This window comes from Hylobates moloch, unplaced genomic scaffold, assembly GCF_009828535.3.
Source record: "Hylobates moloch isolate HMO894 unplaced genomic scaffold, HMol_V3 SCAFFOLD_16, whole genome shotgun sequence".
NCBI classification, from domain to species: domain Eukaryota; kingdom Metazoa; phylum Chordata; class Mammalia; order Primates; family Hylobatidae; genus Hylobates; species Hylobates moloch.
Window position 1 is genome coordinate 45167689 of NW_026652291.1, and position 27029 is coordinate 45194717.

General features: G+C 33.7%; 1 protein-coding gene across 11 annotated transcripts in view; it reads right to left on the reverse strand.

Annotated features, from left to right (window-relative positions):
• Positions 1–6692: 6692 nt before the first annotated feature.
• The window catches only part of PPM1A (protein phosphatase, Mg2+/Mn2+ dependent 1A), a 48115-nt gene continuing 27778 nt past the window's right edge, over positions 6693–27029 (reverse strand). For 7 of the 11 annotated variants that reach the window (XM_058429357.1, XM_058429358.1, XM_032135078.2 and 4 more), the window contains 5 exons: positions 18409–19262; positions 16542–16659; positions 12371–12479; positions 10831–10888; positions 6693–9826 (listed from right to left, as the gene is read on the reverse strand). In XM_058429357.1, coding sequence (XP_058285340.1) covers positions 9797–9826; positions 10831–10888; positions 12371–12479; positions 16542–16659; positions 18409–19262 — 1169 coding nt within the window. In that variant the 3' untranslated portion in view covers positions 6693–9796. Of the gene's footprint in view, positions 9827–10830; positions 10889–12370; positions 12480–16518; positions 16660–18408; positions 19263–24559; positions 24613–24833; positions 24921–27029 lie in introns of those variants that run through there. The other 4 variants (XM_058429363.1, XM_058429360.1, XM_032135082.2 and 1 more) reach the window with 3 other exon arrangements.

Consider the following 27029-nt stretch of genomic DNA (forward strand, 5'->3'; position numbering starts at 1 on the left):
CTCCCTTGCCAAACAGAAAAATGCCAACTTCATTAAATGACTTTGAGTTAAAGTCCAAGAAAATCACATATTCTAAGATTAAAAAGTACATTTTCACATATCCAAATGTTTATACCCAAAGGATTTTTGAACAGAAGTGACATTCAGTCCAAGAAACTAAAATACCAAAGATAGTTCCAAGAGACTCAGAGAACCGACCACATGATCTTCAAAAATTGCTACTGTATTCTTCCTTATCTCAAATTATGGAGACTTGCCCTCCAGGAAGTTTCCTTCTTGGAACCCTGCTCCTCTTGGGATGAAGCTTTTACTGACACTGCAGTCCTGTCAGATGCCAAATCCATCTGGTCGTGAAGCAGGGAAACCTCTGAAGGTCAAGTTGAACCAATAACACTACTGACAGTCACTGTAGAGTTGACCTCGAACAAGGATATTTACACACGCATATGTAATACACTTAAAACCAGATTGTCATTCAACGGTCTGGCTTATTTGATATGTTGCAAAAATCAGGACAGAGCACATGGCAAACAAATCCTTTATGAAATTCGAGGAGGCAGAATTTCATGACTTACTTTCCTAAGAGTATTTACAGAAGCCCTAGAACAGAATGTGGTCTGGGGACCTACACATTTAAAACAAAAACAAAGAAGGCAACAACAAAAAGGAAGCATCCTGATTTCAGATGTAAAAGTAAATTCTAGGGAAGCATACCCAGGGAGTTTCTTTTCTGTGATCTAGGCACAAAAGCAGTTTCATTGGTCTTACCAAATGCTAAGACCTCTTTCATTTTATTAAGGATCATTGCAACAGGATATGTCTGTTAAAATACATCAGGAAAGGTGAACACTTATAAAAGTCAAATTTATACCAAGTACATGAAGACTTATTTGCTATGCCTAATAAGTTTAAAAAGTCACTTATGTGCCTCCACTGTATCCAATCACTAGAAAATTTTTTTGTTAGGACTGTTTTGGAAACTTTTAGTTAAAAAAACCCTTTCAGCATTGTTAGTAAGCAAAGTTCAATGGCTAAAATAATTGAGAGTAGCTCTGCTCTTATGATATACAGCAAATCTTCACAAAAATATTTTCATTAAATATTAATAGAATCAAATATACATTCAAGACCATCACACTGAGAATTACAAGAACAATCCCTGAACGGTTTCAGTATGCTAATGTAAGGTACACATCTAATCCCATTGACCCAGAACAGTTACACTCTTCTAGCAAATGCTTTGATTTTAAAATACTAGGTAATTTTTAGCTTTTACCAAGACAGACACAAATAGTAAAATAAAATACAAAAAATATATTTAGAAAAGGTGCAGCATGGCCATAGCCTAAGTCAGAGTTTGAGTTGACACCTAGAACAGTTAGAACCCTCAGTCACCTTTAACAAAGACTGCACTTTAAAGAACAATTCTTTTCAGAGAATTACTCACTGATGTCTTTAAGTCACAGACTAAATTGGATCCACATGTCAACACCCCAATAAAATATTAGAAAGGAGCTCTCTACTCACCTCAATTATGTAATTCAAAATAAATCCTTAAAATCATTTCCCCCATCTTTAGTCTTTATTATATTCCTCCCTGAACACTTAAATTCAGCAAACTTTCCTTTCCCAGTCACTGCTGGAATAACATTTCTCATACTGATGTTGACCTAATGCTAGAGCATCTGTATACATTTGATTTCTATATTATCCAGCCTCACATTTGGAAATTTGTCCAAATATATATAGCTTTTCTTTAAACCTCTCATCCAGTTCTTAAAAGACTTAAAATATAAATAATGAGAGAAATACCAAATACTGACTTGCAATCTGATCATTCAAGAATAACAACTAATTTCAGAAACAAATTAAACTAGATAAAACTGCCATTTTTGTAGATCAAAAATCAAAATATTGTAAATTTTGCTAGTTCAAATTGATTTCCGGAAAAACTTTTGTATAGCTATAGAGAAGTGCTTTGGTCTGGAAGACACAAGCCTGTATCTAAACTATCACAGAAACATGTCGAATGTTTAGCTAATTCACTATTTAGGCACTCTGAATCACCTTAGATAGCATATCAGAAGAAATACATATAATGCTCATGTAAACAACAGGCAGCCAGCAGAGCAAAATCTTTTACCAACATCTGGTAAGTTGTTGGTTTTGTGGCAAGTAAGCAAAGTTCTATAGAGGGCATGCAAACCAATTTCCCAGGGTAATTCATCAAAAAATATAGCACTTTTCAAGTAGAATAAAATTTGACTTGATGGCAAGTTTAATCTATTAAGTGATAGGAAATTTAATTTGAACTATTAATTGATAAAAAGGAAAAAGAGAAGGGCACTCCAATATAAGTTTCTCAGTAATAAATTAAGAAAAAAGAAATAAAATAACTTAAAGTAGCTTCGACATTCAAAAGAAAAGCTCCAAAGCAAGGTGGAGGGGGAACCCAAACCCAAAAAAGCCCATGAACAAAACTGCATGATACAATTTGATGAGTGAAGAGGTTCCACTTACATATAAATAAAATAAAACCTTATTTGCCTTACTTAACCTTACTCAGTTCTAAGATATTTTACCTTTGGTTATGAAGCTTTATTACTGTTTTATTACACATTTTACAATAAACAAAATCAGCTCTTGCGGCTCACAGAATTTCACTTTTATTAACAGTTCAACTCTAAAAATTCTCTAATTATGGAAGCCATGACTAGAATCAATTAAACCGGTAAGTCACTTTCAGACATGAACACAGGATATAATATAGCCAATGATAAGAATTGGCAGAGGAAATAAACACCTCCTTTCTACATCCTAAAAACAGACACATTTAAGTGCCATTTTGAAGCAGGCACTATACCACAGATACTAGGTGAGGAAGTCCTTTCCCAGACCACTCCCAATTCCCAATTTCAACTCTTCAAGGGAGTAATCATCTATTAGAAGACAGACAAATGGGAATGTTCTTACCAAAGAGAAACTACTCTGGCTTCTTTATTTCTGGAATGTTTCATGACAATAACCATCAACTCAAACTTTTTGGTTTTCAGTAAACTTCCTAAAATTAGGAAGGAACAAATCTAGTTCAAATCCTATCAGATTTATTTCTCAGCTGAAAAAAACAATTCTTTTAAGGTCTTCCAACAGCTAATTTCAAATTATCCAGGTTTCTTGGAATAAAAATGCTGCTTGCAATATTAAACAATCATAAATACACACACATTATGTAATTGCCTGTTTATTTAGTGGCACCAGTTTTCCAAACTAGAAATTATTTCTACTTTTCATCTAACATACAATCTGCAACCATTCGCAGGCTGAATGCAATTTTTCAATGAACTTGAAAACAAACAGTACATTCTTAAAGTTAGAACTGAATTCACATATTTTCTTTGGACCAGGAAATAATACATAATACAAAATATACATTTATGGAATTTCTTTAAAAGTGTGGATCACATAAACTGTAAAGTGGGTGAGTTGCTATGGAGAATTTTGTTACACATTGTATTTAAGAAAAATATTTCTGCAATTATATTAGTCTTAACATTTATAGTTTAAAAAATGAATATATAATGCAACATGCTTTTAACATGTACATGTCTCTCCACTCATAACATTTATACAAATTAAGTGATATAACTCATTTCAGGAGTGAAATCAATCAGTATTGGGGCATATCACTACAAACAAGATATTTTCCTGCAGATACGCTATTTAGTCAAGGGATAACCAGGTAAGACAATGGTTTCTATGTTCCAGAAGTCCCACAAATGGGAATTAAATAAGCTGTAATTAAACATCTAATTTTGGCAACAAATGCAAAATTCTATAAGCTTGTTACATTGTATTTATTATATTTTAGAAATCTCATTAACTCTGTGCATTGGTGGTGGTTGTCCATCTTGGATGTTATTTTAACATCCTGAATTAGTAAGTAAATAACCAAATTCCTTAGAATATGAAATGAATTGAACATTTAATGAATCCTAATACTAGAAAGCTCAAAAGCTTAAAACCTGGAGATCTGACAGGTAAATGTATTACTTGTTAACATAGTATATCTGCACTATGGCGGCCAAAAATGTTCCAGATACATTCAATTTCTGTTTTACCTCTTTTCTGTTGAATTTCTAAAGTGGCAAATCTTAGAGAAAGCCATTAATCTCCAAAACTTCTGAATACTATGTTTTTTTTTTCACCTTTTAATCACTTTCCCCACCCCAAATATAATATTTTTTAAAAAGTTATTTTAATGTCAGATTCTAGCCAGGCCCCGCATCTACCTCTAGAGTGAAACAATTCCTTAAAATAGACTCAAGCTATTTTCATGAGCTAGAAATACATTTTTGGGCTTTGCAGGAAAAGGGATGATGCCCCATTGTACTTTAGAATGGGCTCTTAACCAGGGGGCCCATGAACCACTACAATATTGTAAACTTTAGGGAGATATGTATGTTATATACGCATTTTCCTGGGTAAATGAGTCCCTAGGATTCATCAGTCTCAAAAGGCCTGTGACCCCAAAAGGTTAAGAAGCATTGCTAAAATGATTTTGTGTTATTCACTGTACCTAATTAGGATATAACTAATTTTGTTCTGCAGCTACCCAATCTCTTACATCAATCTAACTTACTTTAGATAATACCATATAAATGCATGTTACTAAATAGTCTTATACTGGATCAGGAGGACTATGTAAAAGAAAAAGAAAAACTCTAAATAACTTTTCTAAACATTTAGTTTAATGAGAAAACCATTAGTTGAAAACTGAGTTTTGAAGCAATGAAAAGAAATGAAGGGTTGGATTTTCTAGTGAAGAAACATTGCATTAATTCTTCTCAGTTGTTTCTATGCTGAAGAATCAGTAACTTATTAATTTCCTTGCTGGAAAAATCAAATGATCTGAAGCAGCAAAGGTTGATTCTTGTTGGTTTATGTGACACAATAGTTCTTATAAATTTACAGCCAGGTACAAGGAAGACTTTCCTATGGCTTTTAAAACAATTAAGAGTAATCCTTCCCTACCTACCCCATTGCCATTTCCCCATTCCTCCATCTCCCAAGCTTTCTCATTTTCAGCCCGGTGTAACACAGTATTAGCTGGCCTTGATGAAGTAACACACTAAGCATTCTTGCTCAAGAAAATGGAATTGGCCTGTTTCTGTTTGGAAAAAAGAGAAAACACCAAGAGGAAAGTAGAGGAAATGAGGGCAATATTTCGTGCAGGATAAGGAAGAAAAAAACGTCAACTTTGTTGTTATATCAACTTAATCCTTTTTCTCCATCTCATAAAACTGTAAGTTGTCAACTGCAATTTCAATACCATCTAAGTTTTTCTAATTAGCACTCCTACCTGCTAGTAATATAAAAAGGAAAACAGTGAGAGCAGAAGCCACTATCTTAATATACAGGACAATTGAAAGGGAAAGAATCTGTGAACAAAATTAGAAAACGTTCATTTGACAATGAATTGGAACCAATGCCTCTCATCATTTCTATTGAGCGTTGTGACTATCAGTAATAACTAACATTTAACTGAGACTTATCAATTTGATCAAAAAACAATACAGTATTATACATTTTGAAAATGTATTCTTAAATATTTCAAGCATATTCCAAGGAAATATACAATTTAAAACATATACAAACCAAAACACATGGCACATAATTGAAGGACGTAAGACCAAATTAGGCTTCTAAAATTTTGAACTCAAGGCTTCCTAATGCCTAAAAGAAAAACTAGAAGACTAGATACTCAAAAAATGGTAATCTCACTAGCAGTTTCTGTGAGCAAAAGTATATAAAACTCTTTAAGGTCCCTTAGAAGAAAAACCTCAAATGAGAAACAATTATATACTAAGATATTTACACATCTTTTCTAATACCAAATCCTAATACAATACTGTACAAACAGCCAAGTTTGAACTAAAAGTATATACCATGAAATTCAAAATTAAAACAAAACAAAAAATGGAGAAAAAAAGCAGTACCCAATTTTATCAGTTCTTTCAGAAATCACAAGTTGAACTCCAAATGAGTTTGTCCAGTAAAGATGGGCAGTGAAATTATTTTAAAATATTAAAACACATAGTAATAATTTGGCTAAAATCTGATATTAACACTGGCAGTGTGTTACAAAAACAGAATTCTACTTAAGATAAATTTAGCTAGAGATATTTACATTTTTAAATGCTTTAAACTCAAATCCCACCTACATTTCCATGGCTGGACAATTTTCAGAAATCCATTACCTATTCCTCTGAGTTACTGCTGTCAGCAGGAAGAATAAAGGCTGTTGGATAAATGCAATCAAGCATACCGAATGGGCTTAAGCCTCTTCAATCCAATTTTATTCTTATGCTAAGCAAAATTTTCTTCTGAATTATGTTTAACTTTGGAGAGAAGAAAATAAACTGGAGAAGAGTTTTCAGGTGAGTAAAGGAAGTATAAACAAGGTCTTTAGGGCAGGGGCCTGCCTTGATCAGCTAAGTACCTGGTAGATAGCAGGTAAGCAAAAACTTTTTTTTTTTTTTTTGGATGAGTGATCCAGTTATAATACTAACATACACTAGATTATAAATTGTCCAGATGTAAACTTGAAGCCAAGGATCTACTCATTTCTTTACAGTCCCAAGGTGCTTAGCCTAGAACAGTGTTTTAACCAATAATACTCGAAACATTTTGTAAAAAAACTGAGTTATTAGCTGGGTTAATATATGGTCATATGAATGATCACTAAAAGTACTGCTGTAATTCAGATTACCTGAATTACATAACTAATTTATTACTTAATCCAAATTTCCTAATGTTGAGATTAGTATAAAAAATTAAGTGGCTAGAGCAGTTGCATTAAGTACTCTAGAAGCAAGTTAATGCACTATAAAGTAAAAATATGGCTGAGATACTTCCAAAGCTGAATTATCACTTTGATTTTTTAAAGTATATGCTAATATTGAGAACCGCTTCTATTGTCTATAAAAGTATATTCCCAAGAAAGTGGAAATTAGGAGATTCTACCCTGTTAATGAAAGAAAGATCAGTGAAATTTTTTAATGTTAGGGTAAAACAGAGCCTGCTATATAAAATGTTATTTCCTATTCACAGCAGCAAATAAGACATTTAAATGATAAAAGTATATTTTGAGTACTATATTATCATCACACAAGAACTTTTTCCCTCCAAAGAACAGAACACATCAAACATTTTTGAGGCATTGCCCTGAGATGCTAATTAGCACAAAAAAAGGGGATGAGGGTGAAGAATTTAAGTGGTACAAGAATGAAGTGCACAATAGAGGTGCAAAAGTGCCTTTAAAAAGTATGGTTTCCCCCCACTATTACCTCCAGGAATCAGGAACACACACAGTTTGCTGTTATAATGTATACTTCCTTCCTGTATTTTTATAGTAAAAAAATTATTAGTATGGCAGTGCTGATTCATGTGGAAAAGATTTAGTCTTCTCAGATCACTCACATACGGTTCTCTCTCATTTCCAAGCCTAATTTCAATACTAATAATTTTGAGAGGAATATTTTAATTTTCTCTTGTTTAAAGACTCAAAAAAAAAAGGCTCTAAATATGCTGTTATGGTTTGAAATATACCTTTCCATCACATACTCTACTTGTGACTTAAGTTTTGCATCTCAAAAGATTACACGGTCCAGTTCAAAGTTTTGCAATTTCTGGAACTAAAATTGTCTACTTAAAATATTAAGGAACTGGCTTGTTACAATAGGGATTTAGCTTTCCGTACCAGTATGTCTGGTAATTAGTCTATACTAGAAGCACTGGTATTCATTAAATGCACATTTAGATGCTTGCAAAGCCATAACTTAGAACATTATCATACTTCGCACTCTACCACAGATTTAGACATTAAGTATTTATTGTAAGTATGGAATTGGTTCTGTAATTTCAACTGATATGAATTTCTAAATATAAATAGTACTTCAGTTTTTCCTCGTTCATGCTGGAATAAGATATAAATTAAATACAATTAAGTTACATTTAATCACCTCACAAAATAAGAGGGATAATGAAAAGATTTTGCTGGTATTTAACTACTTAAATCTGAGACATTTCACATTACTTTCCCCACTACTCCCCTAACTTTACATTAATTTTAAGGCTATATATACAAATATGTATATTTCCAAGTTAGGGAAAAATTAAATATAACAAAATGGACTATACTGGTTTTTATACACAAAATTCTGATTTTGTATTCAATGTTGTATTTTAGTCTTACACTTTAACAGTTTTCTAGTGGGAATCTGCCTACTGAATGATTACATGGTGATAAATACAACATTCAACCTAAAGAGACAAAAATACAGAAGGGCACGGAACAGTAATCTTTTCAATGTGACAGATTTTAAAACTTACTTTCACATGCTTAATCAGAGGAATTTAAGCCTAAATTAAATTAGGTTATTTTTATATCTACAATTCCTTAAGCTTTGAAAGTTATTTGTAAAGGCCAACAGCTAAATATTATCAACATGCTATATTTCAAATCACAAATACATCTTAACCACTTGGATTCTAAAGACATGGGCCAATTAAAAATCACAGGCAAACACACACTCACAAACACACACACACACACCCCTACCATAGAGTGTTAGATTGTCAAACTTTGACAATTATTTTAAACAGTAGGCAAATCCAAGCTGATACACATCTTAATGAAAAATAAGCAGCCTGAAAGAAACCTATTTAAAAAATAGATTAAGGTACAACCAAGAATTAAATCTTTTAGTCTTTCTAATGGAAGGAAACAGTTTCATCTATGCCTTGAGTAACAGTGTTGTCCAATTAAAAGAGACTAACATCTTTCCCTATGAGAAACGTCTCATTACAATGGCACAGTGTTTTAAAAGGCCGGGGTAAAAGAGGAATTACACATACATGATTAAATTTCTTGTTTGTTAAATCAAGCTTTATTGATAAAATGGAATTCAGAATATCTTACTAGGAACAGCAGCAGGCCCAGCCAATCATGAGAGCAAAAATGTGGCAGTTTCCTACCATATGTAGGAAGCTGCTGCTTATCAATTAGTAATTAAATCTAAGGACTTGTAAAAGAGGTGCAAAGAAACAAGGCATTTAGCCCCAAGATTGAGATTCTTATGAATACACTGTATTATTACCTGCAATACTCATGGAAACAACGAAGGAACATCCTGAAAGACAGTTAAATGAAGGGACTGGCTTTATCAACAATGCCAACTCCCCTACCAAGAACATTTAAGATAGTTTTCAATAACTCCTTGGATATTCAGCTTTGTAAGATTTTGAGGTTATTTTCCATAATCATCTGCACATTTGAGCGTATAGCTGACACGGCTGCTGCTTTCCCTGCTCCAACCCCAAGTCCAAACACAACATGACTTGAAAGGGCTGTATATCTGTTGCATCACACAATAAGCCAAACATTTCTTGTAACTTTGATAGTGATTTAAAGCAGTTCATAATTAAATACGAGCATTTTGTACAAGGACAATTACACTTTACAAAAAAACAAAATCATACAACAAAAATTGCTGGAGTCTGATTTACAACATGAATTATGGTTTGAAATCACGTTTACATAAGTCTCAAATTTACAAAAAAAAAAAAAATCAGTTCTGGGCTAGCTGTTGTACTGCTGAACTTCTCTGATGTAATCATTCTCACCCATGTCATATCCCCTTCCTTAAAGTTGAGGATGGATGTTAAAAGGTTCAACAAAGTTGAGCTGTACTCTCCTTTGGAGGTGAAGGTAAACTCCATGGCTAGATGAGCAGTTTTACCACATATCATCTGTTGATGTAGAGTCCTTTGTAAAAGGAAGCAAAACAAGGAACAACGTTAAAATGTAGCGGTGCCAAAATACAACATACTTTCTGGATAATGGAGAAAGATAATGTTCTGTAAACATGACTTTTAGAATATAAATGTTTTTTAAAGTATATAAGTATATATGTGTACATATGAAATAGCAATGTTTAATCTGTTCAAAGAATTGTTAATCCTTTGTTTTGTTTTTGGAAAATATTTGAAATACGGTTTTATGATGTATTACTAAATCAATAAATCTACTAAAAAGAATTTTTTCTTTAATGAAATCCAATACAGTTTTAGAATACCACTCTTATAAACCTTTATTGCATCAGAAAAGATTAAGAACTCAAGTAATATATGTGAGGAAGCTTCATAATGCAATACATAAAATATTTCAGAGCTGTGCCCACATGATCTTTAAGTTATCACTTTTCCATAAACATCATACAACAGAATTGCAATAGAACACCTAACTGGAGAGTATGGCATTCTAATGTCTATTTACGCAAACAATTCTCTAATATTTAAGTGAAGTATATACTTCAGGATTCCTGACAAAGGTTATTTCCAACCATAATAACTATTTAGTGGAGACAGACATTCTGAAGTTCTGCTGCAGCTGCTTACAAAACTCAGAATAAGACAAGATTCTGAGTAGAGATAGTCCCAACTTCGGGAAAAAAAAAAAAACAAACAACAAAAACCATGTAGTGGAGTCAAATCTTCTGAAGTTGATTGCTTGTAAAGACTTAAAAAATCCAGAATAATTCAAAAGGACTTTCTTCTTTTTTGAGAGAGGTGGCCACTCACCATGATTATGTCCTCAATCACTAGAACTGTGGTGCAGGCAGAGATCAGAGCAAGCAGAGTTCAGAGCAATCAATCAGGGGTGTGTGTAAGAGAATGGGTACAGTGAACAGCTCTGCAAAAACAGGTAGGAAGGATATGCATTTAGAGTGGAGGGGAAGGGAAAGCAGAGGGAGCTAAAATGCTACTTACAGTGTCGTCATTTTTGTAAGGATTCAGTCTATTGTAAACGGCTTCAATAACATTCCTCCTAAGTGTAAAAAAATGCAGAAAATTAATTCTTCAGAAAGCAAAACATTGCTTAGTAACTCATAGCCAGGTGTTTATTAAAATTTCTAAGATAATCTTATACTCAGAAATTATTTTAGTTCTATTTCTTGCTGTCAGTAGTGAGCCTCACTTTAAGATATTTGGGCTCCTATGTTAAAGCAGAGGTGAATCTACTCTAAAATGTGTTATAACACTCTACCAACCCAGTTAATAGAAGGCTAAAAATTACAGATTAAAAAAAAAAGTCTATATAGTCTACTTCCATTTGAATTGGTTTAAATGGTTATGAGTCATCAATGGCAATGCCATTCTTAAGATATAATACTAACATAAGCTAGTTAAGAGTTGCATCGTAGTTTTGAAGTCTCAGATTATACTTTATATTTAAGCTTCTACTTTTCTTAATGCCCTTTTTAAAAGTTCTATTAAAACTGAAATGTCAAATAAGACATTTCCATGACAAGTCTAGGAATTAGTTTTGAGTAATACTTTATTAAAAATCTGTAGTGTATTTATAAGTTATAGTCTCCCTACTTTCGAAATTGATTTGAAGCAATTTTATAGATCGTTTCATAGAAAGTCAGATGGAAAAAAAAGTTTCCAAAAAATAAAAGCTTCAAACAGGAACTTTTACAATCACTATTTAGTGATTACAAAGAACATGGTCACACTTGCAAAACACAGTACAGAATCAAGAAAATCGGTCAATAATATATCTTCACTGTTAAGTACAAGAAGTCTTCACTTGTAGTTTTGGCACATTTACTCTATATCCAAATTCAAGCCAATGGTATTTGCACGTTTTATGTTTGTAAGTCAGTTATATGGATATTTGAGGTAAAAATGTTTTAACCCTTGGAATTGCTTGAATTTTCCACTTTATTATGTAAAGATGTAAGCTTTAACACAAAGTAGCCCAATCCTATGAACTAAAGTGGAAAGGGAAAAGACAAGAAATATATTCTATCTTCTTCCCTGACACCTAAAACCAACTAACCAGCAATCAACAACCAAAAATACTGGGAAAATCAGGCATAGAAACACGGTCCATATGAGGAAGGGGAATTTTCAGGGTGTTAAGTTACTCAGGGATTGACCAAATCAAATTATAATACTACTAACAATGACACTTAGAATTTTGTAAATTTTTATGTAGTGCTATGTAATTTAGTTTAAAAAGTTCTTTCAGTATATTATCTCGTTTATGCTCTATAAGGAAATCATTGCCAACCAAGCTTCCAATAAAGACAACCCTCACTGCAATTAGTTACAAACAATGATACTGATACCTAAATCTAAACAAGCTCTAGATATTCCAATACTAAAAAAAAATTGAAATCACAGGTTAAAACACAGATAACTGCATCAGTTCAGAAATTAGGTAAATACACATTTTATCAATGAATACCTAACATTTTCATACACTGACATAAAGTGTAAGAGGGTACAGAATGTAACTTACTTGCTTGCCAATTCACCCCCTGGTGGGAGGCTGGGGATGTTCTCACTCGCTAATGTGCGCATCACATGGACTAAGTCGGGGACGCCTTCCCCCTGCTTCTTTATGATTTCTGGGAATCAGAAGTACTTTTTTTGTAAGTGTTATCCAAATTTAATTAAAAAGAAAACCGAAACAAAGATAACCTAGCTTTTTAAAGATGGCATTTACCACATCTGAGATTTTTCTAATCTGGTATCATTTAAAAAAAAAAAAAAAAATCAGGTTGACCTTTGAAGATTTATGACAAAAAATGCACAAAATGACACATAAGATTAACTTCAAATCAAAATTAAAATGTGAAAAAATATTTCATGTTAAATCAGCATATTATATAATCAAGGATATGTGTGCACAAGTGAGAATATCCTTTCTTAAGATGTCAACTAGTTTCTTCTTACATCGCTCCTCTCTTTAGACTGAAAACATGTTTCCTGAACTTTGCCCTATATAATACACTGCATGGAATTTTAAAAAATAAAAAATTTCAAGATTTGAAAATAACAACCCTTAATTATAGGGGAATTTATAGATTATATACTAACTCAATTATTTTTATGTATATATTTATATTTGCAAAATGATACTTAAATAGCATGCACAGATTATGTACTTGAACATCACTGTCTCAGTTTAATTCTTCTCTAAAGTACCTTTAAACAATATACTGTATAGATATATAATACCATTTCCTTCATTGATTACTTCAACAAAGCCTTGAATAGAAAAGGTCTAAATTTCCTTATAAAATGTTTAAAAAGAGAACCATTTGATAAACCATACAACTGCATTCAAAATAATTTTAAAATATCCAGTTATTAAAAGGGCACAGCAATATGATCTGCAGTGTTGTCATGCAGATGCATACTATTATTCACATCACAGAATATAAAAAATTATGAACAAAGAACCTTACAAAGAACTCTAGAACTATTCCTCTAAGTATAAAAAGTCTTCACTTGCAGTTTTAGCACACATACTCCACAAGCAAATTCAAGTCAAAAGTATTTGTAAGTTACATGTTCAAGTTTTGTTCAGTTTTTGTTTTTCAATGTTTATAGTAAGAAATGGTATTTTATTTGTCATTAGTGGGGCAAGAAATCATCATTTTGCTTCTCAATTTGTAAATACCTTTGAAAATAACAATGCATATAAAGATTCATCCTTCGATCAGGCCTCAAAATTTTTAAAGAAGACATGGCTACCCATAATATTTCTTTAAATGGTTCAAACTGTCCTTTTAGAATAAAGGCCAAATTTTTACCACCTATTATTTTTTGCCTTAAAAAAAAAAAACAGTCTTAAATCTGAACAAAAAGCAAGGATCTCAGATTTGGTTTGCCAAGTTCCTTTATTGTGTAATCTTTAACATCTAGTATATTTGTTCTACATGGTTCTAATGCTGGAAATCTGCTGTACAAAAATAAAGGGATTTGATGTTTACCTAAACTGCACAATTTCACAATCTAAAACTAATACACTTAACATACAGTCTCCGCTAAGCCAATACAATTATTTGGATAGATAACTAGATACAATAGAAATAAACACTGATGATAAATTGAATCAATAATGGTTTCAGGTCTAAAAAACATTACCTTGAATCATCTATATTTGATGTATCTTACATCTCTTTTGTTAAAATATAAATTAGGATATTTTAACTGTGAAGAAAATTACAGGAAAACAAATTCTTGTAAAAAAATAATGTAAAGCTTTAAAAACAGTTAATATCTCCTGTTCCACGTGGGACAATGCATTTAAACTACCTGACCATTCATACTATACTAGCCTTGCTTCTGTCTGCTTTCAAAAAAGAAAAATAAATGTATTTTAAGAAATATTCCTTTAATTTCTGTTGACCTATACATTTTACTTAGAATTGTAAAAAGACTGAACGCTTTTTCTAAAGAATATTTATGTATAGAAGATCCATGTTTCACATACATATACACAAACACATTCTGCTCCTTTCCACTCCCCTCCACCAAGTTTCAGGGATTCTATCAGTCATCTCCAAATTAGCAACTTTAAAGCTAAGGTAGTCAGTGCAAAGATTTTGAAAATATATATACAAAGGTATAATTTTAAATTGGCTTAGAAGGACCACAAAATTAATAGTAGTATAAATTATGAGCTGAATCTTTTCACACCCCCGGAGAGTCAAGTATTTAGAAGGGAACAAATAAGAGAAAAGGAGAGCCGGAAGGCCTTCGTCCTTTTCTATGTTGTGGACAGAGAAGCCAAAAATGTTCCAAGCAAATAAAATGAGGTTTAGTAGGTCACAGCAATCTAGTGAAGGCATGTATTTAAAGAAAGAGAGAGAGAGAAAAGAAAAAGGCATTCGGGTGCCTGCTTTGGAAGCTGAAGGCAGGATTTTTCACTGAAGACACACAACAACTTTTACAATACAAACAGTTACATTCTATGTTTTAAAATAGCAGCAATTTTAATGTAATATTTATTCTCTAGTTGCAGTCTCATCAAATCTGAGTAAAAAATACCATATTTAATTTATGACAATCTCCAACTGAATGGTACAAGTATAGTAACACTTTAACATATCAAAAATATTGAGTATCAATGTAAACTGTCCAGGTGGCAACTCTTGCTTGATAATAAGAAATAATAAAACTTATTATTGTAACAAAATTATGTAAAGTGAATATTTCATAATTCCATCTAAAACTTAAAGAGTACACACTAAAAAGTAGCAATTCATTTCTAAAATTGGATCCCATTTCATAGTAAAAATATTAAAATACCTATTACTTCTTTAAACCAATAAGAAAACATGTCTGCCCAAGTTAAAGTGCCAATACATTAAATATCAACTTATCCCTATACATATTATTCTTATGAATTTAAATTTTCCCACTAATCAATAGTTTGAACCAATGATTGTAGCATTCTAAATATTTTAAAATTGTACTATACCTATAAATAACTTATATTGAATGATTAATTTAAAATATAAAAATTCCAAGGCGCTTAGTAACTGTAAGGAGACAAATTCGTTGAATAGTACGTCCAATGAATGCAATACTAAATAGTACAAACACATACTAAATGTGTGACTATCAAGTGGCGGACGGCAATAAAAACAAATAGCTCTAGACAGTACTAAAGAACAAAACCAATCATGATTCTAGTATCAGACTGATTATGATTGGTATCAAACAGTAAAAACGGAAAAAACAAAATTAAAGTGAATAGTAATTTTAATAATGCAGGCACAGTGGGATGTAAGTGTGGTAGGTCAATGCTTGCATGCGATTAGAGGTCTTTAACGTGCAAATTAACGACATTAGGAGCCTAAAATGCATTTTAACGCTATTTTTAAAATTTTTTTCTTGTTTTTTTTCTACCTCAGCTCACCAGCATTTTCATGTTTTAACACTATTAAAGTCATGTCAAGTTTTTCTGCTTAGAGAAACTGCATTATATACTTTACTGCATATATGCAATAAACTGGAAGTCTCTGCAGAATTATGAGAAATATACTCCAGAAATGCCCAACTTATTTCTTAATCTTACTTGGCAGTTACTTTTCTGCCAGGTGGAGAAATATTATGTCTTTTATTGAGGTCTATCTTGTTTAGGTGAGAGTTTATGGCTTAGGTAAGAAGCTCTGAAACAGTTTAAAGCAAGTTTTTTAAAGCTGTGTATATAAAGTTGCTAATGATGAGGCTGTGATTTTCAAGTTATTGAAAAAAGACCCTAGAGATTAAAAATTAATATACACAGCTTTTCATAGAAAGATGGTATTCAAATTATCACCATCACAGTCTTTGTAATTAAATAGACCACAAATCAGATTTTCCCGGCATAAAATTACTCATGCCAGTGAATTCATTAAGAATTTTAGAGCACACAAACATTTTAGCCTTTTAAAACAAAAGTATCCTTAACAGAATGTAGGTTACTTTCCACACTAGTTGTTATTTCTAATATAACTGTGATAGGACAACTGCATACATCTCAACAGCTACTACAGAAATGTCCTTTTCCACTTTCGTACACTAGACACTAGATGTCAAAGACACATAAAAATCTAAAAGCTAAAATGTTAAAGTTTGATTGTGTTGAAGATTTTTCTTTAATAAAGCTACTTATTTTTTGTTAAATGATCCACCTTCTACTCTGCATTCCAGGTACTTGTCCAACTCTGCCTCCTTCTTCACTGCTTCTGGCGATACTTTGGGTGCATTTGGAAAACAGATCAAAATCACACTCATGTTGTCTCGACTTCCCTGGGAAGAAAAAAATTTGAGAATATTTTAGTTTTCTTTTTGCTCTTCAAAGCCTTGAGAACCTTTACAGCTGTGCCAATTACAGTTACACTTGTTCTAGTGAAAATGTTACTTTCAGGGAGAAAAAATACATATGTGTGCACACGTGTGTGTGGGTGTGCAATGACTCCCCCTCCCCCAAACAGTAGAGAGAGAATCCAGTATAACCAATGCTCCAAAAGACAGGAGAGAAGCATTATAGGTTAATCTCACTGTAATAATCATTTTTTATAATTCTATAAAACAATACTATTTCTAAACATTTACTGGTGACTTAATTTGAAGTGATACCTAACACAAATATACATGTGTACACACATTCATTCCATACAACATGATAGAAAATTTTAGTGGCATTGTTTACAATAGGATTTGACCTGTAGTTATATGTACCTGATAAAATTACATTTAAAATAAATTATAAATTGTGGGGCTAATACATTTGCTTCATAAGTAGAAATACGAAATAAGAGGTAAAACTACATAAGGTTTATAAACCAGCTTTTAACTTGTATAATTTAAAAAACTGACAACTTTTAGGAACTACATTCATTTTTAAAGACATCTAAGTATTCAAATGCTATAATTAAATATTTGAGTATCAAATATACACCCTCAGAAGAATTTTAAAAAGTCAACATTTGTTTAAAAAAAATCAAAGAATAAGTTAATAAGCATTATTGACAAAACAGAACACAGTGTGGCAGAAAGAACACTGAACCCAAGTCAAGGGCCTTGATTTTCTAATCTTAATGCAGTTAGCAATGTATAAAAACCCTGTACAAGTCATTTATAATATCTGTAGGAAAGGGTGTAGCATGTATCATATGCTAAACTAGGCATTATATATATATATACACACACACATATGCTCATTAATTCCTCAACAGTCCTGTAAGATACTATTATCTCCATTTTAAAGCTGAGAGAGGTTGAACAATTCGCTCAGGAATGTAGAGTACAAAAGTAATAGAGGTAAGCCTTGGTATCAAGTCTGTCTGACTCTTAAGTTTGTAGAAAATTCTCTGGTTTCAGCTTCCTCATCTGTAAAATAAAGGGGCTGAGCTAGCTCACCTATGTATATTATCCCATTTGATCCTCCTGACAACCCCATGAGACAAGATAATAATGTCTTACCCTTTTTATGATGAAAAAAACTGATTAGAGTTTAAATAGCTTACCTAAAACCATACACGGTCTCATAGCAAGTTCTTCTGACTCCATGTACAAGGCTATTTCTATTACATCACGTCTAATGATCACTACATTCCTCTTTTAAGTGCTACAGACCCATTAAACCTTAGTTTCAAAGGATTAGGATATCACAAATGTACTGAGATATCACATGGTCAAATATTAAAACTCTAAAACGCTTTTCATTTATAGACACTGAGGCCTAACCCTCCCCACCCTCTTTCTTTCAAAACATGCACTCTGATAAAATCTTTTTACCTTTGATAATCTTCCACATTATTACAAAGCTCAAGTAGTAAGATTAACATTCAGCTTGTAACTCTTGCAGAGATGGTAATTGGGTAATTTATTTCTACACAGTGTTCCTATGATATATTTTCATAATTGGTGAACAGTATCCTACAATCGTGCCAAAAACTTAGTTTTCAGAATTACAGATTCTAAGATGATTAAATACTAGAGTAGTGATTAATATGGCATAAAATCATTTTATGTTTTTTAAAAAAGTCTAGCTACCTTATACAAACAGGTGTCGACTACTTCATTGCAAACTTTCTCAAGGTCATCAGTGACTTCAAGTCTGGATCTTACAAAATCACAGAGCTCTTCATTTCCCATAACATCCCAGATACCATCACATGCAAGGATAATGAACTGATCATCTTCTTCAGATCTTTCAATATCATGGACTTCAGGCTCTGGTGAGACAAGCTGCTCAGTAGGACCTTTTCCATGGACACATTTGTAATCAAAATCCCCAAGGGCCCTCGATACAGCCAGAGAGCCATTCACACGCTGAATCATTACAGAGCCACCTGCATTCTGAATTCGTTCTTTCTCCAGCGGATTACTTGGTTTGTGATCTTGTGTGAAGAAATGAACTTTCCTGTTCCTACAAAGTAAACCTCTTGAGTCTCCACAGTTAATGAAATAAGTATGTTGGGGAGAAATTAAGACACCTACAGCTGTTGACCCACTTCTATCTGCACCATGTTTCTTCTCTGACATAACTCTCATGTGTTCATCAATCTCCAGAAAACCTGTTCTGATTCCATTCTTTACATTTTCCACAGAAGGTGCTCCTGCAGACCCTTTAAAATCCTGGTTATTGGTGATGTGATCTAACAAATGCTCACAGCAGTATTTGGCAACCTGAGAACCAGCATGCCCATCATACACAGCAAAGAATGACCACGATTCAAGTCCACTTGGCAAACCGATCACAGCCGTATGTGCATCCTCCATTTCAACACGCCAACCTTGCATGCTGCTTAGCCCATATCGCAACCCATTACCCTGCCCCTGGGCATTATGCTTTTCCATCTTTGGCTTGTCTAAAAATGCTCCCATTATGTCTTGATCCTCTAGGTCTGCAAAGGAAGAGAAACAGGAAAGTCAATAACTGTCTTATAAACAAAATATGTACCAAACAATCTTTTTAATATGGGAAAGAGATATGCGGGAATTCACAACTCTTGTGATAAGCAGACATTCATTGTGTTGCTGACTTGGAATCTGGAGATTAACAAGGAGGAACTCGGGGAAAGCCTGATGAAGCACAGATCACAATAGACAAAAAGGCAGAAAAAAACTAAAGCACTGGAATAAAGGGGAGAAGGCAGAAAGGAGACCTGGCAGCAGCCATCAACTTAAAAGAACCAGGCTAGGGGTTTAATGATACAATGAACATGTGTAAGCTCAGGACTAAGTTGTATGTATATCAATCAAGAAAAGCCAAATGAATTCATGACATACCCAAAAAATCTACTAATTCAAATATCTTATCTTGGTTGAACATTCAGGAATTTTCAAGCTTGATTCCACACTCCCTAGTTTTATTCCCACTGCATGAACTCTGAAAAGCTAAAAAATAATCTACTCACAATGCTCCAAATTTGCATGCTCCTTCAAGCCTTTGCTCCTGTCAGTTTCCTTAACTGGAAACTCTTGCCTCATCCTTTCTATTTATAGAAAAAAGTATACCTATCCTTTTAAGTCTGGCTTACATTCTACCTTTTCCATGAGGCTTTTCAGTTTTTGATAAAGTCAGTAAGTTATTAAATTACTGTAAACGCTCTAGCCTCAAATTTCAAGTTGCAAGCAATTATATATACACATAACAAAGTGTACTATATACATATATAACAAAATTACTACTAGTAATCTATTAATCAAATAGTAATAAATGTACCATTATTATTATATTCTATAACCATTAGGTATATAAAGAAGATCAAAGGGTGTAGTGACAGCCCTGCTGACAAGCCTGAAGGCTCAGCTAATCTAATCCTTTCCCAATACTCAGAAGTTAACACCCGCTGGTCTAGAATGGGCCCACACAAGGCAAAGAGACAGCTGGTCAGAATTTACCTTGGCCCTTATTTGAACAATAGCTTAGAAATGTAGAGACCTGGGTTCAAGTAATCAAGTAAGTCACAACTGACTAAAGGCAATCCAAAAGAAGGACAGCATGATGAACAGAGATTTAATGGAGGTCAAGAGGAGTTAGGCAGTAGGGAATAATGGTGGAGAAAAGTATCTAGGTAAATCACTATGCAGCTTTGAAACTAGGGTATTGATGATGCTAATGATACTCAGCTCAGAGAGGAAACTGGGAGAAAAAGGACAAGAAGAAAATCCTCCTAGGAAAGAAAGAAAAACATTTGTTTTCCCCTTCATTTTCCTTATAGGTCCAAACTGACGCATAGGCAGAAAAGACTGGCTGATTGGCGTGATAAAACCATCTGCCTACTCCTCTGCCTCCTAGTACAGTTCAACTAATGAAAGGTAAGTAATGAAAACTAGCTATCATTCATCCCTTATGGCGATATTTATCAGATTATTTTTCTGACATCAAGTTAATACACATTGCCAAGGTAAGTATTTTGATTGGATAAAGGATAATGTAATAATGACACCTTATTAGCAGGCAATGTTTAAGAAGTATTCTAAGTCCCTCTGGTAAGTGTTTTACAAGCATTACTTCATTTAATCTCTTCAACAACTCTCTAAGGTAGATAATAATATTATCTCCAATTTATAGATGAAGAACCTTAGCCAAGATTAAAGAACTCGGCCAAGATCACTCAACTAATAAGTTTAAAGGAATCAGGGCTCTGATTCAAGTCTGCGTGACTCTAAAGCATCATTAACCCCTAAGAAAATGGGTCTCTACCATGGCTGTGCAACAGAATTATCTGTGGACTTTTTGAAAAATAAATATTTCCAAATCAGAATTTCCAGGGTAGGGTTGGAACCCAGGTATCTATGATTTTTAAATTTTCATATGTGATTCTGAGGCACAGTAAGGTTGCAAACTGCTGGAAAAGATTAGATGGAATGCCTAACGCAGAAGATGGGGGCACGTTAAGGGCCAACAAGAAATAATCAACCAAAATTGCAGTAATCAAGACCACTATCCTAGGTTACAAGACCACTATCCTAGACTAGAAACAACAAGGTGAAGTTTTACAGAGGAAAGACCCCACTATCTTGAGAAAAGGAAAGAAAAAAAGAGATGTGAGTGAAACTCAAAAAATTAAACACATTTAAGAGACAAACCAACAGAAGAGAATAGTAATGACAAACTTCCTTCCTCTAAGAATTCACCAATAGCACGAAGTACTAAAGAAAATAAATTATAAAATTAGACCAATGTGGGTTTAAATTCTGGCTCTACTACTTAGTATGACTACCGAACCTTTCTGAATCTCTTTCTCCATCTGTTCCTGTATAAGTATATAAGAAGGCAGCCGGGTGTGGTGGCTCATGACTGTAATCCCAGCACTTTAGGAGGCTGAGGTGGGTGGATCACAAGGTCAGAAGTTCTAGGCCAGCCTGGCCAATATGGTGAAACCCCCATCTCTACTAAAAATACAAAAATTAGCCAGGCATGGTGGTGCATGCCCGTAATCCCGGCTACTTGGGAGGCTGAGGCAGAAGAATGGCTTGAACCTGGAGGTAGAGGTTGCACTGAGCCAAGCTGAAATCACATCATTGCACTCCAGCCTGGGTGACAGAGCGAGACTCCATCCCAAAAAAAAAAAGTATATAAGAAGGCACTAACCTTACAAGATTCTTATGAAGATTAAATGAAATAATGTATACAGTGCACAAAGTATAGTGTCTAGCAAATTATAAATACTCAATATAATATAGATATTATTATATCATTATTACACCATTTTTTCTGCCAGAGGAGGCAGTCAATCACAATAATATTTCCTCCTTGCCACCAGCTCTGATTACCATTAAATTAAACTTCTACATGACATATTTTAAAAGACACTTTAAACACTTCATTAGTAAACAGGGGAAGGCACATTTAAAACAAATGCCATTTCTTGTCCATCTGGCAATATCAAGAGTTGGTCAGAATGTGGAGAAACAGGAACTCCCCTAGAGTGCCGACAGGAGTTTAAATTGGTTCAACCACTCTGAATTGCAACTGGCAATAGCTAGTTGAAGAAGCTGAAGATACACTTAAGCAACTACTCAGCAATTCCACTTCTAATTGTAGATCTCAAAACAACGTTTTAAAAATAATGAACACGGGTGATAAATCAGTTTAATCAGTATGGGTTACACACAACCCAATCAGCTGGGGTGTGTGTAAACTGCATTTGAAAAAGATAAAATAGGCCGAGCGTGGTGGCTCATGCCTGTAATCTCAGCACTTTGGGAGGCTGAGGTGGGTGGATTGAGGTCAGGAGTTCGAGACCAGCCTGGCCAACATGGTGAAACCCTGTCTCTACTATACAAAAAATTAGCTGGGTGTGGTGGCTGGCGCCTGTAATCCCAACTACTCAGGAGGCTGAGGCAGGAGAATTGTTTGAACCTGGGAGGTGGAGGCTGCAGTGAGCCAAGATCATGCCATTGCACTCCAGCCTGGGCAGCAAGAGCGAAACAACGTCTCAAGAAAACAAAACAAAACAAAATAGAGTACATCCCAGGTGATAAAAGTAAGTAAATACTGTTTAAGTATTTGTCCCAAGTGTATATTTGTATTTATTAAGCTGAGGTGTACATAATTCTTACTGTGGTCACAACAAAAAGTTTGAAACATGCTGTCTTGAAGAAACTCTCCCATCCATCCACCCAAAGTGACACGTTCAATGATCTTTTTGGAGAATCATAATAGTCAATGTTGGAAATAACCTAACTGCTCATTAGAGGGTAGGATGGATAAATAACAGAATACAATTTATCAAAAACAGATCTAATTACATAAACAGATATTCCTAAAAAACAAAAGAAGACAATATGCTGAACAAGGCAGCAAAACAATTCTATACACATATTTGGTGAAAGTATAAAAACAAGGATAGGCAGAATACAGACAAACTTCAGAATAGTGGCTGTAAGCTCCATGAGAGCAGGGACTTTTTGTTTTATTCACTGGTGTCTTCCCAGCACTTGGAGCACAGCCTAACACACAGAAGAAGTTCAATCTTTGTTGAATGACTAGTTTCTCTCTGGGAAGACAAAGAAAAGAGAATGGCTTCAGGAAAGGGTCTAACAATGGGATACAACTGTATCTGCAGGTGGTGTTTCCTGGACTTTGAAGCAGTAACAGGGAATTTAGGAACATAATCTCTGCTTTAGTTTTTCTAAATTATCTCGGCTTTTAGCTTTCCTCTGGTTCATCTAAGGTAAGCTGAATTCCTTCAAAAGTTACCTGTACTAAGAAGTCAAAAAAAAAGAAACTGGGAGCCAAAGAAAAGCAAACCATGAAATCTTTTAAAAGCACATAGGATTATCTTAAAACTTAACTAAGATTCACTTCTATATTAGACAGATTAGGAGCCTGGCTTTCCTCCTTATTCTTTCTTATAGCCTATATTTTTATCTCTGAACAATTACATGAGATAACAGGTGGTCACAGGCTTAATAATAACATCTAACATTTATGGAGAGATTACTACTAGCCAAGCACTGTTCTGAAGTTTTGTATATGTATTAACTTCTTTAATCTTCACACCAATCCTAAAAGATAGGTACACTGTTTTACTCATGAAGAAACTGAGCCACAGTGAGGTTAAGTCATCTGCTGAAGGTCAACAGCAAGTTGCCTTATCTCTGTATCTCAATTTCCTTAACTAGGATGAGGGAGCGAGGCTGAGGAGGGAGGTATTATGCTTAAGACACTTGACACCTACTAATAAAGCATTCCTCAACTTCCTCATCTGTACAGTGGGCATATTAATATTTTCCTCTGAATGCTGCTGCAAGGTTTAAATGAGGCAATGCCTTGCAAGGCACCCATACAGAGCCTGGCAAAAATGAGGCAGTCAGCAAACAGACACTGTTTAATTACTAATTCCTACATACACAGCCACGTCTAGATTCCAACCTCAACTAGCAGGGACCTCACTCTCACTTTTATAAAGAAGTACAGTAGTTATTTTCCAGATACACACATGAAACTACCAAATAATTCTTTGAAGATAGAATATACTTCTAAAAACAAACCCCAGACTTTAAAAAATATATACAGTATATTATTACAGTATATATATTAGTATATAAAAATGTAACAAACCAAGTAACCATCTGACAAAATTTTAGGTTCAGCTCCATAGCAACTGTAAAAATACAGTCAAGGGTAAATTAATAGTTTTGTGGCTGGACTTTAACATACTGAAAATAGGCAATATAAAAATCTTACCTCCTTGGGTTCTGAGTAATTTGTAGAGTCCTGGTGAAGCAGCCAACTATAAGCTACATGGATACAAGAGCTGATTATATAAATATAATACCAAAAAGTACTTGCTTGCAAATACTATGTTTACACAGTCATCTTCCATAAGTGGACTAATAAAGAGAATTTTATTTAGTCCAATAATTAAATTGGCGTATATCCATAAGTAGTAAATCCCAAGGGGATTCAATTTGTCCATGAAAGTTTTTAGTTAGTTTCTGAGAGAAATTTTAGTTCTCACCTAGTCATAAATCTATTCTTGAGTACAAGCTGAGTCTCATCACAGCACTAGTATTATCAGTTGATCTGAACTTTTCAAAACAAAGTACTATGACAAAAAACAAGATTGAATTAACATTTGATATAATCAGAAAATTTCATGAACATTTTGTACGTTTTAAAAACCAAACTAATCCCTAAATTGAAAAATTCTAAGGCTGGGCCAAGAAGTCATTAATTAATGTTCAGTCGTTCCCTTTTATTAAGCAAAGCTGAACTCATAGTAGAGTCTTGAACCTGGTCATTTGGTTTAATCCACTCAGAATTATAGTGAATAATAATAATTTTTAAAATGCTCTATATATTTTATTGTTAAAATCCCTAAGCAACATGTTAGCCCCAAAGTAACAAGAGTTATTCAACTGACAATTTTAGCAGAATCCTTAAAAAGTTGAGTAATAAAACCCTACATTATATTTTTCTGTTTACCTAGGGACGCATAACCTAATAGAGAACTCCCCCAGGCTCTATAAACAAAGGACATAGATACATACAATGTGGAGAAAATTATATTCTCTTAGCAAATACCAGAGTTATTCTTACTCACATAACAAAAGAATACCGCTAAACAAGCATTCCAAGAAGGGTGGATACTGGTAACTAGAGGATCTTTGATGACCACTGAGATAATAAGTTTGGTTTTAAACATTTGGGAGAAAAATCTAGAGTAGACTTGCATTACAGATGAGAAATCTAAAGGCTGAAGGGAAATCCAAAGAGAAAAAAATATATAGTGAGAGACTACAAGTTCCTTGGGGAAGGTGGGGAAAAGGAACGTTAACAAACAGCACAGGTCACAGTGGATAATATGGCAATATTCAAATTATTTGCAGTGGGATGTAGAGCGTAAACTCCCTACTGCTACCAAATCTTTATATTCTACATTGCTCACTAATGCTTACATATGTATGGACTTTGTCCTCAAAGATAAGGACAAATGGTCAGCTGACTTCTGGAATGCACATTTATGGAACAATAGAGTATTAAGCAATATACTGCATACCTGTGGTTCAAAGAAGAAATGCTAACCCTTGCAGCTACATCTCTATAAAGGATAATTTAGGCTACACAAACTACACTTAATTTCCCAAGCTATGTGAAATAGTAATAAATTCTAGTTTGTAATCCAAGGCAGCCATCTCAAAGTCATCTATAGTAATGAGAAATAAGCACATTAACAAAACTGTAGAAAATCTGTAAAAAAAAAAAAAAAAAAAAAAGGCTAATCTTTGGAAATTTTTCTCCGATTTGGAACTGAAATTTCCCACTGATTGTTGCCTTCTTAAAAATGATTAGAGCCACACATGGTGGCACATGCCTGTAGTCTCAGTGCTTTGGGAGACTGAGGTGGGAGGACCACTTGAGGGCAGTTCAAGACCCGCCTGGGCAACACAGCGTGACCCTGTAAAAATGATTAGCGGGGCACAGTGGTGCATGCCTGTAGTCCTAGCTACTCAGGAGGCTGAGGAAGGAGGACTGCTTGGGCCCACAAATTTGAAGCTACAGTGACCTATAATGGTGCCACTGCACTCCAGCCTGGGCAACAGAGTAAGACTGTCTCTAAAAAAATAAAAATAATAAAACATTACTCATATTTATAGTTACAAATTTGATTTTGATAACTTGCATAATGAATCAGAGCCAAACTGTAGAAATGATTTGTGTAAACCTATTTTACAAATGAGAAGGTGCAGAGAAATAGAATAATTTGCCCAAGGTTACAAAGCTGGTTCAGCAGTAAAGCTAAGAATAAGACTTAGGTTTCTGGACTTATACTCCAATTCTCCTACATGTGCTATCCTGTATACTTGCAAATGAGGTAATGAAAATCTAAATGTGTAGGCTTTTTAAAGACAACATACAAGATAAAGAAGACTGTCACAGAACAAAACTAAAACTTCCCTCAGCGCCATATCTTCTTCTGCCTACAAGTCTATATATTTTCTTTTCTAAATCTCTAAAACTGCCAAAGATAAATGACCTTAAAAAAAAAAAAAAAGGAAGAAGAGAAAAGAAAGAAATCTAAAATTTTTCTTTTTTGTCTGGGACTGAAAGAAAACAACAACGAACTAATTATAATTTCTAGCAAAGCCAATTTCAGATACTTAGGCTAAATAAAGTGTAAAAATGAACAGAGAAAAATAAGATGACTTTTTTT